The following is a 13,769-nucleotide window of genomic DNA, read 5'->3' as shown; positions in this document are numbered from 1 at the left end:
ATGTAAAAAATCTTTCTACTCCAGTAGTTTCTTCCCCAGAACCGCTGGACTTTGGAGTTCCATTCCAAGTCCCTGCTTCCCCAACTGTACTGACGTGCAGAAGTTCAAGTTCAACGTGAACCAACATCTTGCTGCCTAAATCCCTACATAGTACCCGAGTATTTGTTGCCCCTGTTAGTAGCCCCCTACACCAAAGTGGCAATGTGCCTTGTATGGGGTGAAAGTGTAAAAAAAAAAATGTACTGTATACAGAATGTTGCAATTGAGAAAATAATCTCAAGGTTGTGTTCTGTAGTTTGGATTTGTGAAACTATGTGGGACATGTTTAAAGATGTTCTCGAGTGATTCTTTTAATATCTGGTTTAATTATTCTAGATATTTACTCCTGTAACACTCATTTCTGTTTTATTTGCATTTCTGCTTTCTATACCAGCGATTAATCAGTCAGTCAAGTCGGAAGCTATATATATATATATATATATATATATATATATATATATATATATATATATATATATATATATATATATATATATATATATAGTGCGTAGATGACAACTGGATAAGAAAAAGACGCTGAAGGATTGCAGAAAATAAACACAGATGAGGACGAAAGTGCAAGGAAGCCCTTCCCCCAGGATAGACCACCGGATCCTACACTAACCAGTTACCCGACTGGATGGAGGCTATGCGACAGCCTATCTATCTGAAGACAATTTCTCAGACTGGCTAAAAAATATCGATATAGAAGTCTAACACATACGATACTACTACTACTACTACTACTACTACTACTACTGATGATGATAGCACTTAATAATTTTATCCCTTTTGTTACTGGTAGTTGAATAACATCCAAAAATGGGGACAGTAGTCGAATAATCCAAATAATAAAAATTATTACCCCTCATCTCCAAAATTCTGAAACATATCTTACCGTTATAATCCTTGGATTGTGACTGGACAATGATTGGTACGCTGATTAAATACAAAATCAGACAGATTCCAATTATTTTTCCCATTGCACGGTTCCTGCAATTAGAAAGTAAACCATCAAAAACCAAAAACCTTTAAAAAGAAATTGTAACAAAAAAAAAAAAAATGTCAGCGCTTCCCTGCCGACGACATTATAGTCATCTTCAATTCTAATATCAACAAACACCCGCAGAGTCATCCTCTTTAATAACAAAGATCCCTTCTGTAATCTATGGTCATTTTCACTAATTTTTCGAATCTTCTTATGAGAATCACTGTCCCACCGAAAATCTATTTTAATTGCTACCCTCGAATGGTCTCTCAGCTTTGATAACCCGTGACACACTGTTAATGAATCAAATTAATATTCAGGTGAATATTAATCGAAAATGACCTCCGAATGAGGCTGTAAATCGACGGTAACATTTAATGTTAGTAAGATTAAGCTGCTTTCCTTTAACAATTACAAGACGCCTCTTCAGCCACCGATATTTATTTTTTTTACATAGGCATCACCACTTTTCAAGGTCCAGAGGCCACTCGAGGATAAGGTTTAAAGAGTGTACAGTATTCAATTGGACAACACAGTACACATTAGTAATGGAAATTCAATAAATTTGTTAAATTAAGTGGAACGGCTCATCAAGAATTTGTTTACGTTGGACTTGAAGACAAATATGTTATAGTCTGCTAGAAACCAGGAAAACGGAAGACAGTTCCACAGGCGTGTAGTTCTAAGGAAGTTCTAAGAAAGAAGCCCTGTTCATGGAATCTACGTTTAGGTCTAGGCACAGATAAAGAGTATGGGAGATTATTAGTAGTGTTTCTCGTGGAGGTTTGGCGACGAGGGAGGCATAGATTGGAGCTCAGTCGAGCGCTTAACATGAAAATAACGATAAAACAGAGAAAACTCGCAACATCTCTTCTGTGAGAAAGAGGTTACAGGGAAGAGAAAAGGACGTCCCCTCCGAGGCTACGAAGTCTATTTTGAACTATCAAGGCAGGATAAATTCTTTCTAGCAGCGTCTGCCCAGATGTGGCAACAGTACTCCATCTTTGTACGTACCTGGCTTTATATAGATAGAGAATTGCATCAGCAGTTAGATATCTACTGGATCGATAGAAGGATCCCACCATTTTCCACCCGGTCTTAGCAACGAGTTTGATGTGCGTGTTCCATTTCAGATCAGGAGTAAAGATCAAGCCCAAAAGCTTGTCAAAACATGAAGCCTTCCCAAGACACGAGCAATTCATTTCTATTGATTCCATAATGGGGATCAGAGCGTTGATGGTGTAAAGATAAAAGCTTGGTTTTAGATGCATTAAAAGTAACCAGTCACCTATTTCCCCATTGTACCACGTGCTCAAGATCAGAGGAGAGGAAATCGGAGTCGTTTACGGTCTTAAATGTGCTACCATAGATGGCAGTGTCATCAGCATAAATGTCTACGAATGTCTACGAATGATATAAGGATGTGATTTGGAAGATCATTAATGTAGATCAGGAAGAGAGTTGGGCCCAGGATGGACCCCTGAGGGACTCCAGCATTAATACTGAGAACTTCTTATTTCTGTCCATCAACCACTACTCTTATGAACCTATCAGAGAGAAATGATTTAATAATTGAGAAGATATTTCCAGCTATACCTTAGCTGGAGATATTGTGAAGTAAACTTTTAGGCCATACCCTATCAAAGGCCTTCGATATGTAAAGAGCAATTGCTCTAGAGTGGAAGCCTCCGTCGAGAGATTCGCTAAACCTATGAGATATAACTGTAAGAACAACTGCTAACAGAACGGAAACCACATTGCGTGTCACTAAGAAGGTTATTTTTGCTGAGATGGTTGATTACTTCTCTATTTGACACAGATTCCAGCAACTTACTCATGACGCACAGAAGACATTGACCTGTACTGAGAGAGATGGGCGATCACCTGAATTCTTAAATACAGGGCATACTGATTAGATTTTTCAGAGTGATGGGGAGCAATTATCCTTAAGACAATGCTTAAACACTTTTGTAAGGATGGGCGCTAGTTCTGGTTGAAGTTTTTTGAGTTCTATAATAGCAATACCGCCAGGGCCGGATGCTTTATTGGAATCAAGGTTTTTGATTAGCTTGGCAACATCACGTACAGATATTTGTATATCACATAGCGTGTTTTCTAATACAGGAGGAAATATTAGGGTTTGGCGGCCTTGGTCGCAAGGGTAGAATTAGCTGCAAAGTTATTGGCAAAGAGTTTGGCTTTGTTTGATGCTGACGAGATTATATAAGGTCCATTGATGATAGTTTGGATAGAGCAAACGCTTATGGACAGTTTGCCAAAACTGGTGGGAACCAAGCCGCTGCTCAGCTACTTTGGACTTGATGGACTGAGCATACAATTCTCTCGCGTTCTTTATTACTTTTGTACAGTGGTTACTGGCAGTCCTGTGACTGGCTTTACTCCCAGTACATCTATTACGTTGGAAGCAATGGAAAAAGTGATTACTATGTGCAATGATAGTAGCCCATTCCGGAGAGAATCACGGCTGGCTGTTAGGTTTTTGCTGGACCTTTTTCGAGGGTATGAAACGGCATATACCTACAATTAACCATTCTGCCAGCTCTGATACTATGGAGGACATATCCTTTTTAAACATGAAACGCAGAGGTAGATCTGATATAAATGTACGGAAGCTATCCCAGTCAACCATAGAGTATCGATGTACTGTACGAGAGAGGTACGTCTGAGGACTTATTACATTTCATTTTTATCTTAACTGATATAACAGAGTGGTCGGAACATTTAAGTGGAAACAGAACGGAAGCTAAACATAGTTCAGAGGAAGTTGTGAGAAATATCCATAAAAATAAAACTCTATCTGATAATTCATCCTTCAAACTCCTTTATTTAGCATTCACGGGCAATATGAACTGAAACAAATACATTGAGGACATTGCGAAGGCTGCTGCAAGAAGGTGGATTCCCACTATCATGCTAGAAGACTACTCACACATGTACCTCTACAAAGCTATCGTTCGCCCATGCATGGAATATTGTGGCCACATCTGGGTTGGTGCATCTACCAAAAGTCTCTTTCTCTTGATTAGGGTCTAAAAAGGAGGTTTCAATCTAATATATCCCACTTTGTTAACTAAGCTTCAACGCTTGTCTCATCGCTGCAATGTTGCAGCTTTGTGCCCGTTCTACAAATATTTTAATGAAATGTGCTCTCATGAACTTTTTTCATTTATACCCATTCGACGTACATATTCTCGAAAAACCGGCTTAGCTACAAAATGGTCCCCGAATACCACAAAACGTTCTACTCTAATAGTTTCTTCCGTCGAAGCTAAACTTTGGAATTCCCTTCCTGCTACCTGCTTTCCTGACTGTAATGACATGCAGAAGTAAAGAAGAAAGTGTAACGTTAATCAATATCTAGTTAATCTAGTGTCCCAAGTGTATGTGTGTAAGTGTGTGTATCTTTGAAAGTGTGTGTGAGTGTATGTGTAAGTGTGTGTGTGTGTGTAAGTGTGAGTGTATATGTATAAGTGTGTGTGTGTGTGTGAGTCTTTGATCAATTTAAAGAAATTATTTGAAACCAAATTTCTTTGTCTTTCTCTTCACACATGATGTACCATTATTTATTTTTTTTTGCATTCATTCATTTAAACACGTGGTTTAAGTATTATCGGCTTAATATATCTCCTTTCACCATTTCTCGTTTTCTGTATTACTTCCTTATTTGCACGGAGTCGTCCTCACATTCCTTATCATACCTTTCGTATATCTCTCCTTAACTTTGTATCTCTCTATTTCTCTGCTCTCTTAGTCTCTCATTTCCCATATCTATCCTCAACCTCAGTCTATTACAAATTCTTTGCTTTTCCTTCACCTTTTCACGTTGTTCATTTAAGCGTTACTTGAAGGAGACGGCAGCTTTTAGACAAAAATACATTAAATGCACACGGGTTTTAGGTCAGATATTAATTTTCATGCATGAGAAAATAAAAATAAACTCATACGTGCATGTAAAATAACCAGTTTGGATGAAGTAGCAATTGACACTCTCTTGGCAAAAAAATGTCGAAGCTTTTCTTATGCGAATCATACTAGTCCAGAATCTGCTTACACAATCATATTGGGTCATTGTGACACTGATAGCATTTTTGTTGTCAAACTGTTCTTTGAGGCGTTTTGTGGAAGTTATTTTGTAGCTAACTGCCTGCGGTAATTGCATACGGGGCTGCTCGGGCAGTTGAAAAAGGGGTCATAGCACTCTACTTCTTATACGCTGGTTTTATTTTCTCTCCTTCCAGCGTGTTATATCTTAGTGCCGCATGAATGGAAGTAAATACAAGTTCTGTATCGATAGTTTATATATAATACGGTTAAGAATTTAAACACACTGTTCTATATAACTTTTCAAAAAAATGTTATTTTTAAGGACACAAATATCGGGATTTAAAACACACAACATGTATTTATTATGAAAGCCGACTAACATTTTAGCATTCTAAAAAGCAATTATCTGTTATTGGAAAAACTTAGAAAATAAAAAACTATAAATATTATTGGAGAATAATAATAGCTCTGATACGACTAAAACAACTGCAGTTTTTTTAGTAAGCTTGTAGAAATAATGTCTGCCAAGATCTGAAATGAAAAACCGACATCAATTCATCATTACGCACGCATTTAGAGTTTCGCATTTCAATAATCTTAGAAAATACGAACATATTCAGGCAGGATATAAACAGTATCCCTAACATCACTTTTAGTGAGTACACCCTTGATATTGTCGGGAAGATTACATACCTCGGCATCTATCTGGACACAGAACTCCACAAAGGGCGCAACAATAATGGATCGCCTGGCGAAGAAAGACTTGAAGAACAAGAGTATGGCTACCAATACCACGATAAAGGTGTACACGCTGTTCTACAGCTGCGAATCACGGGCTATCTATTCTCAGCAAGAAAATAGACTCGACTCCTTCCACTATCGCAACTTCATAATCACGAGAATCACGTGGCAGGACAACGTCTCGAACAAAAGCCTCTTTGTGCATACGTACATCCCAAGCACGTTCGTTCTGATCAACCAACGATAGATCAGGTTACTTGGTCATGCCAGGAAAATGGATGATTGGAGAATCTAAAATATATTTTATACGGCGAGCTCGCAACCGGCTTAAGATTGTCCTACGCTACAGAGATAACTGCAAGAAAGACATGGAGACAGATGGTACCGACCTAACAGGCTGAGAGTCATTGGCGGAAATACACCCAGACTCACTTTTTTCGTAAAGTAAGGAAGTCTGCCCGATCGAATAGAAACATTACACACTTTAATGTGAGCAAAAGTCAATAATAAACTTCCAGTTTTGAATATTTTTTTTAGAAAACTGTGAAAACTACACATTTTTACAAAGGTAAGATAATAATAATAATAATAATAATAATAATAATAATAATAATAATAATAATAATAATTCTGATTTCATTTCTCAACGTCTCTCTGGAAAGAGATGGGATTCATTTCCAGAGGTTTTCCCTTAATCCCGGCTTCAAACCAGAAGCTTCAAAGATCAAGAGTTTTCCTAAGGATGTTGGTGATACTTATAATTGCAGAGATCTGAAGGCCACCTAAAATATCGGGGATTTGTAGTTTTTTCAATTGTCCTTCCAGACGACTTGATACTACTTCTAGTGTACCAACTTCGACCGGAATTATTTGTGTTTTAAACTCGTGTATACGTCTTATCTCCAAGGCCAATGAAGCATAATTCCTCCACTTCTCATTCTCCTTCTCTCTCACATTCCTGTCCCATGGTACTGAAAAGTCTACAATCTGCCAGTTTTTTTTAGACCTTGTCAATGACAACCAAATCCGGACGATTATATTTCAATTGCTTGGGCGTTATGACACTTTTGTCCCACCATACCTCTACCTTGCCATCCTCACTTGTGTTACCTGATAAGGGCTGTCCCCTTTTCATGTAAGTATAAAAATAGAGAGATTTAGTTAAAATGAAGATGATATAGCATAGACGAAATTCGAACCTCGTAATTCAAAGTTATCAGTAAATATACATTAGATTTAAACAATCTAGGAGAAAATAAAACTAGTTAAGACGTATGGTTGGCTTACAGATTCAGTTAGAATTTTAGAAGGGGGACAAGAATTAAAATTACGTAAACGGGTATTTAGAGAGTTTTTAGATGAGATAAGCCATAAGAAAGATGTTTTTTTTTAGCATTTAGTTTTGCTTTTTTTTTTTTTTTTTAGAGATCCTATCATTTTTTTTCCAAGAAAAGTGACTTGGTAGGGATTGATAAGCACAAGATGTGCCCCTATTCGAAAAATTTGGGAACCTGGTTAATTAAGTGCTTAAAATAAGCTGGTTGCACGTAACGACTCCAAGCAAGTGGTAAGACTTGGCTTAATTAATAAACAGGCATTGGAAAGAATACGAAAATTCTTAAGGGGACCAGTAAAACGATGATAGGTAGTCCCGAGGCAATCACATATAGCTTAATGAAGTAAGAGACAAGCAAAAATATGCCGTAGATTACGTAAGAAAGATATAACCTTGTAATTTTTTTAGAGACGCATGAATGTGGGATATATCTGCTGGATCTTGGATCGGGGAAGTTCAAGAATCCAAGCAAGGAAATCTGAGTGAATCCGTATGAGAGAAAAAAGGTATATCTTGATAGTTAAAACCAACCAAGAAGATTGGTTATGAGCTTTGGTATGTCCCGTATAAGATAGTTATAGAATAAAAAAAAACAAAGCCATACTTGATAAGACTAATAACCATGCGGAAAGAGCGATCAGGGCACTTTTGGGACAAAGGAAGTCGTCCATTTCGAGGGAGGTGAAAACCTCTAGTCTGCGGCATATGGGTGGCCGGAAAGTAGCTGATGTGAATCATAGGTAAAGACGCTACACCCCAAAAAAGTAAATGCCAAGAAGATCAGAAAGGTTCTGATCTTATAAAAATATAATAATTGTGAAGTCGGCCGAGGAGGGCTGACTGAAAGAGATTTTCTTTTTTAGCCTGATCTTTCCTAGCTGTGTGGTTGTGTAAATGTAGAAAAAAAAATGTACTAAATTTAAAAAAAGCATACATTTTCTTTGTGAAATATGGAAGGGAGGGATGTTACATGATGAGGACTGTTCCCTTTTCATGTAAGTATAAAAATAGAGAGATTTAGTTAAAATGAAGATGATATAGCATAGACGAAATTCGAACCTCGTAATTTAGGTTTAGAAATAGATTACGTGTGAGAATTAGAAAATGGAATGTAAAACAGCTTAGAGATAAAATAGTTTCAAGAAAAGAATGTGCACTGTCAATTTTGTTATGAAAATTCAAATGAAAGAATGCAGCTACAAGATAATTTAATAAACCTGTTTTTAACATATTAGAAATATAGGTTACTGAGTATAGGTTAAAATTCCTTTTGTAAAAAAAAGGAAAAGTTTTGGACACGCATGTCCAGAACACGTGAAAAGAAGACACATGTTTTAACATGTGTATGACGTCATGGAAAAATGGGAAGTTCTAGATATAGATAGAAAAAACTTTAGAGTTAAGCAGACAGAAGCAGGGGGAGAAACTCAGAGGGAGTCTGAGGGCGACAGACGATAGTCTGCAGTTTGTCATTCGAACGTCTAGAAGCGAGACGGTAACTTTGAAACTTAATATGTGAAGCTTTGAATTCTTGATGATGAAAACCACGGCCGGTCGTTAGAAGAAATAAACCCACAATGTGTTTTGATAAAAGGTCGTCTTTGTGTTGTGATTCCACCAAAAGGTAAAGTGAATTGTTATTATATGTCTATATGTCTGGGTTATAAAATGTCATGACATACACATCTCATATCTACACTAAGACTGTCTGAACACTATCTCTCCACTCGAAGAGCTTCCATCAACACATCTAAGAATGAACATTTAATATATAGGAATCGTTATAAACGAACAATCTCCCTTACAACATCTCCCTCTCTGAGTCTTTCAACATCCCTCTTAATAATACATCTCTCACTAAGACTCTCACTATTAAAAAGTCCTAACAACAAAACGAACAATAACAACAAGAACAATAATAATAATGAAACCCCTATATGTAACACTTGTGCTCATTTCATCAGGCACGTCCTCAAACCATTTTCCAGCACACTTCATCCCAACCCTCTTACACACCTCCCAATATATCCGGAGTCCCATGCGATCGTGTCTTTTGCGGTACTCTCTCTGGGCTAGTCCACTTTACCCTGCTGCAATGTGCGAAATTGACTCTTACCAAAAATCCGGCATTCTGCAGCAACTTCCTCTCCTAGAACCACTTTTTTGAAAAATCGTGCTCCTAATTCCTGCTCTTGTGCTGCACAAACAAAAGTTTCAACACTCTTAGCCATATATCCATGATCTTTCAACAGCAACTTCTGCTATATACTGGAAGAACCTTCCATGCATTTTGTTCCAAGCCAGTTCTTCTGCCCTTTCTCTATCCATACGTTTCACATAATCAGCCTTGGTCTCACATACCCCAACTTCATTGGCCACAAACTTAAGCATCCACTCCTCACTTCTAACCACATGCTCCTTCAACGATATCTCGGTTCTAACACAATCTTTTACACTTTTCAATCCTCTACCACCGTCTTTCCTCTTTTGATAAACCTTGCTACGCTACTTCGAATGTAAATATATTCCAGACATTGCCAAAACTTTTCTTGTTTTGATATCATTAATAATAGTAATAATAATAATAATAATAATAATGATAATAATGATAATAATAATAATAATAATAATAATAATAATAATAATAATGATAATATTTTTTATTTTTATAAAGCGAATTGTGTTATAGTTTTTTCTTCCTTTTAATAAAGGAAGAAAAAACTAGAACACAATTTGGTTTATTCTATAACTGAATTTCATTAAATTGACTTTCATTTAATCTTCAAAATGTAAAAAAAGAGTTTCATTGTGTATTGTTGAAAAATTGTTGTAGGGATTTTAAAGATTTAAACGTGTTTATTATTTGGATTATGAAAATTAATCATGTAAACTCAAGCCGATTTCTTTTTTTAAAGTTACAATATTTGTTTTGCTTGAAATATTAATTACACATGTTTTCATTTGCTTGTTAGACACAACATTCGGTTTTTATGTGCTGAAATCCAGCTCCCCAAACAAATAAGACAAATTAAAATTGCTTCGGTATAGAAGGATATCTGAACTGATACTACACTTTGTATGTAAAAGGATGCTATAATTGAAATTTATAAAATGTAGCCTTTCTCTCTCTGAGTTTTCACAGCAGCGTGTTAAGATTTAGAGTTGAGTTTTTGATAGCAGAGCGTCGACATTTGAACTAATGACTGGCAGGTGTGTATCGAATTTAACATTTTACTGTTTTAACTACAAAAAAGATTTGCGAAACTGCTAAAATTGACAAAAAAAAAAGGAAATAATTCTGAAAACTCAAGCACTTTTTCAAAAGAAACAATAAATTCAATCGGCAATGTTATACACATTTTTTGAAAGACTTAAAACTGGACCGACGAGGAGAAAATAATTCATATTGGAAAAATTCGGGCCAGTAGAAAACGAAAAATGGGCAAACTTTATTCTGAGAGCGAGTCAAAACAACAGTAGGCAGCCAAGGTGAAGAGAGGTGCTCAAATTATTTTTAAAAAGTGGTAGTAGGCAGGCAGGTTCGAACCCGTGACGCGAAGGTGGAAGAAAAAGTGACAGAAAATCTAACGTCTTAGACCATGTCTCAATAACGCGACCGGAAATCACAAGTGTTGAAATTAACCGAAGTCAATCCAACGGTGACGATGACTTGCTAAAATGTCGGCAGAAAAATCGCCCCCTCCTTGTGCAAAACGGCCGAGTTTACTAATGTTTTTGGCCATTTTTTAATGTTTGTTGTCTGAGATGTCGAGCTTCAAAATGACACTGATCTTGTAAGGATCCGTCGCCTCTGTCGAAAGTATTTGCGAGACATACATACATACATACATACATACATACATACATACATATATACATACATACATACATACATTTAAACATACAGGTGAGACTTATATTATAGATGGTATTGCAACAAATTTAGATAAGTTTTTAAAAGAGCTACAAGAAAATTCTAAGCAAGGTATTAAAAAAGACTTGGATTTTATTATAAAACTAAGTCAACGTTCAAGTTGGAAGAAAATTTAATGCAAGTTTTACGACCGAAAGGACCAGTATGATATGATACGGAGCTAGAACAAACAGAAAAGCGAAATGTAATATAAAAAACGTACTGTTTATGTAATGAAAATATAATAAAATCATAATTTGTGCTGATTCTTCTACTAGCCTGAATAGTATTTGAAAGAAAGAAAATATCTTCTTCCAAGAAAGGAATATATTTATGCAAAATCAAAATGGTTGATGAAAATCGATTTGTTATATTTTTGTTTGCATATGTTGTGACCTTGTGTAGGAGTCACACTATTAAGGTGAAAGAGTCCTGGTGTACACTTTCAACGGTCAAACTACGTGTGTTTTATTTAGTATGTTGGCTTCAGTTCTGGCATTATCTACAATCAGAGCCTCATTTGGGGTCCAACACACTTAGGCATACGACCAGTAGAGAGAAGTGGAGGTTGGTGTCATCTAACTAAATTGCTAATCTTTTTATTAAAAAGTATCACCATAATACCAACTTCTCTCCATGGCGTTTACCTACTTAAGAGATCTCAAGCTTATGAGTTGAGCTTTAGGTACAATTCTGACACAATATATATATATATATATATATATATATATATATATATATATATATATATATATATATATATTTATATATATATACACCAAACAAAATCCAAATTATATTTACAAATTTAATTTTTTTTTTTTTAATTTTATATTTTTTTTCCAAAATAAACAAAAATAAGAGGATGAGATAATGGGAGGGAGAGAAAAGCTAAAGTACACCCAAAAGAAAGAAAAAAGAACTCTAAATAAAATGCTTATGGGGGCAGGTTAGTAAGGCCTCTCTCTATCTACTTCTAAGTGTAGAACGTTGAAAAGTCGAAAACAAGCAGGTCGTTCCTTAGTGGAGAATGAGGGATCTAAAGGTGATCATTTAAAACAAATGGGACAAGATAGGGAGTGGACGGCGTCTTCCAAGATAAATGTACGTATAGGAGCAAACAGACCGGGAGCAAAAAGGGGTGGAATGGACATCTTTGGAAACTCTCCTAGTACTGATTAAAAAATAAATTAAGGAACAGGATAAACTATCATACTTACCTTAATCTAGAACCTAATACATTTTTTTATTCCACTCGAAGTGGTTACACCCGAACTAACGTTAATCTGTAATACTTTAATCGGGCTGGGTTCCGCAGAACGTAGTACCGTCTGTCCAATACTTCCAGTGCGGAAAAACAAACTCGAACCTAGCGTCTCGTCAGATGCACAAGCTAGTGATGTTCACCCACCTCCTATCGAAGTCCATGCGATGTAATCTCTTCCAATCGCATCTGATCTTGACTTAAAATAAGCATCCCGATCGGAAACAAATCCAAATCCATGGACCATGTCAAGACGTGTAGTCCACGTCACTAACTTAGTTACTGCTAGGATCGCTAGAAACACCATTCGTTTTTACCTAGTAAACGGCGGGTCCATGTTGTCGACGACATACGCCAAATCAAGGGCAACCAGCTGCTTGGGGTCGATGCGAGCCCTTACCTCTCCGGCATACTCCCAAAGACCTCAAAGTCTAGTGGCAGTGCATCCCGGACTAGCACCTATATTATGAAAAATTCACAATTCTTTAAGTAACTTCGGCCTGGCGCCCAATTCCACAACGAGAGAACCCCTTCTTTCGACATGCGTAGCCGCTTAACCAATAGATCTCTTGAGGTACCCACCACTAAGTCCCAATATCATCTCTTATTTCTAGATCGGGCAAGGTCACTGGACCCCAGTTGTGCCTTAAGAGTGGCACGGCATTCGGCGAATAAAAGCATCTCTTAACCCGGTCTTCAACGACCTTCTGCGGAGTGGTCGGGTATGAGTCAAGGAAAGGAGCACTCGACCACAGGTAACCACGGAGAATCTTCGAGTGACAGACGACTCAGGAAAGCCAACCTTTCAGCGTATTGATGAAACTCCAGGTCGGGCATCCCGAAGCTTCCCTCGCTAAGACATTGCATTCAGACCTGTTTGAAGACAAACGGCTTTCCCTCCTTCCAAAGAAGCGAGAAGGAGAGTTGCTCAAATTCCTTAAGGCGACCTGCAGGCAGAGGAAGTACAGACATACGGTAAAGGGCCAACGGAAAGACGTAAATGGAGCACGAATCGGAACGACCCTTCAAGGACAATTTCCTACGAATCCAAGTTCGAATTGATCAGTGCGGCTTTTGTGTCGTCTTTTTTACTCCTCTAAGATCGTGCGCACCAAGTGCAAGTTATTTTGAATCGATCTCCCCTTCACAGCGTAGTCCTGATCCGGATCGACCAAGTCACCAATAACAATCTGCAGTCGGTTTACAAGAACGTTGGATAAAATCCTCAACTCTGTGTTTAACAGCGTGATGAACCGATAATCATCTAAGTCCTCCCCACCATGCCGATCTCTTTTCTTCAGCAATGTGACCTGTCCAGGGATAGATTCCTGTACAAACCAGTGGTTAAACACATCCTTCAGAAAAGGAACAGACATGATGACAGCCTCAAATACATTTCGTACTGCAGACCATCGGTACCTGG

At 37.2% G+C, this 13,769-nt stretch overlaps 1 protein-coding gene across 3 annotated transcripts in view; it reads right to left on the bottom strand.

Annotated features, from left to right (window-relative positions):
• LOC145276684 (uncharacterized) overlaps nt 1–13,769 on the bottom strand; it is a 262,149-nt gene that overhangs the window by 203,179 nt on the left and 45,201 nt on the right. For all 3 annotated transcript variants that reach the window (XM_080127862.1, XM_080127864.1, XM_080127863.1), the window contains exon 2: nt 938–1,032. In XM_080127862.1, coding sequence (XP_079983988.1) covers nt 938–1,022 — 85 coding nt within the window. In that variant the 5' untranslated portion in view covers nt 1,023–1,032. The remainder of the gene's footprint in view (nt 1–937; nt 1,033–13,769) is intronic.

This window comes from Euprymna scolopes, chromosome 5 (genome assembly GCF_053919585.1).
Source record: "Euprymna scolopes isolate OS-2025 chromosome 5, ASM5391958v1, whole genome shotgun sequence".
In the NCBI taxonomy this organism is placed as follows: domain Eukaryota; kingdom Metazoa; phylum Mollusca; class Cephalopoda; order Sepiida; family Sepiolidae; genus Euprymna; species Euprymna scolopes.
The sequence above is the reverse complement of the archived record's forward strand: the minus strand, read 5'-3'. Positions and strand labels throughout refer to the sequence as shown.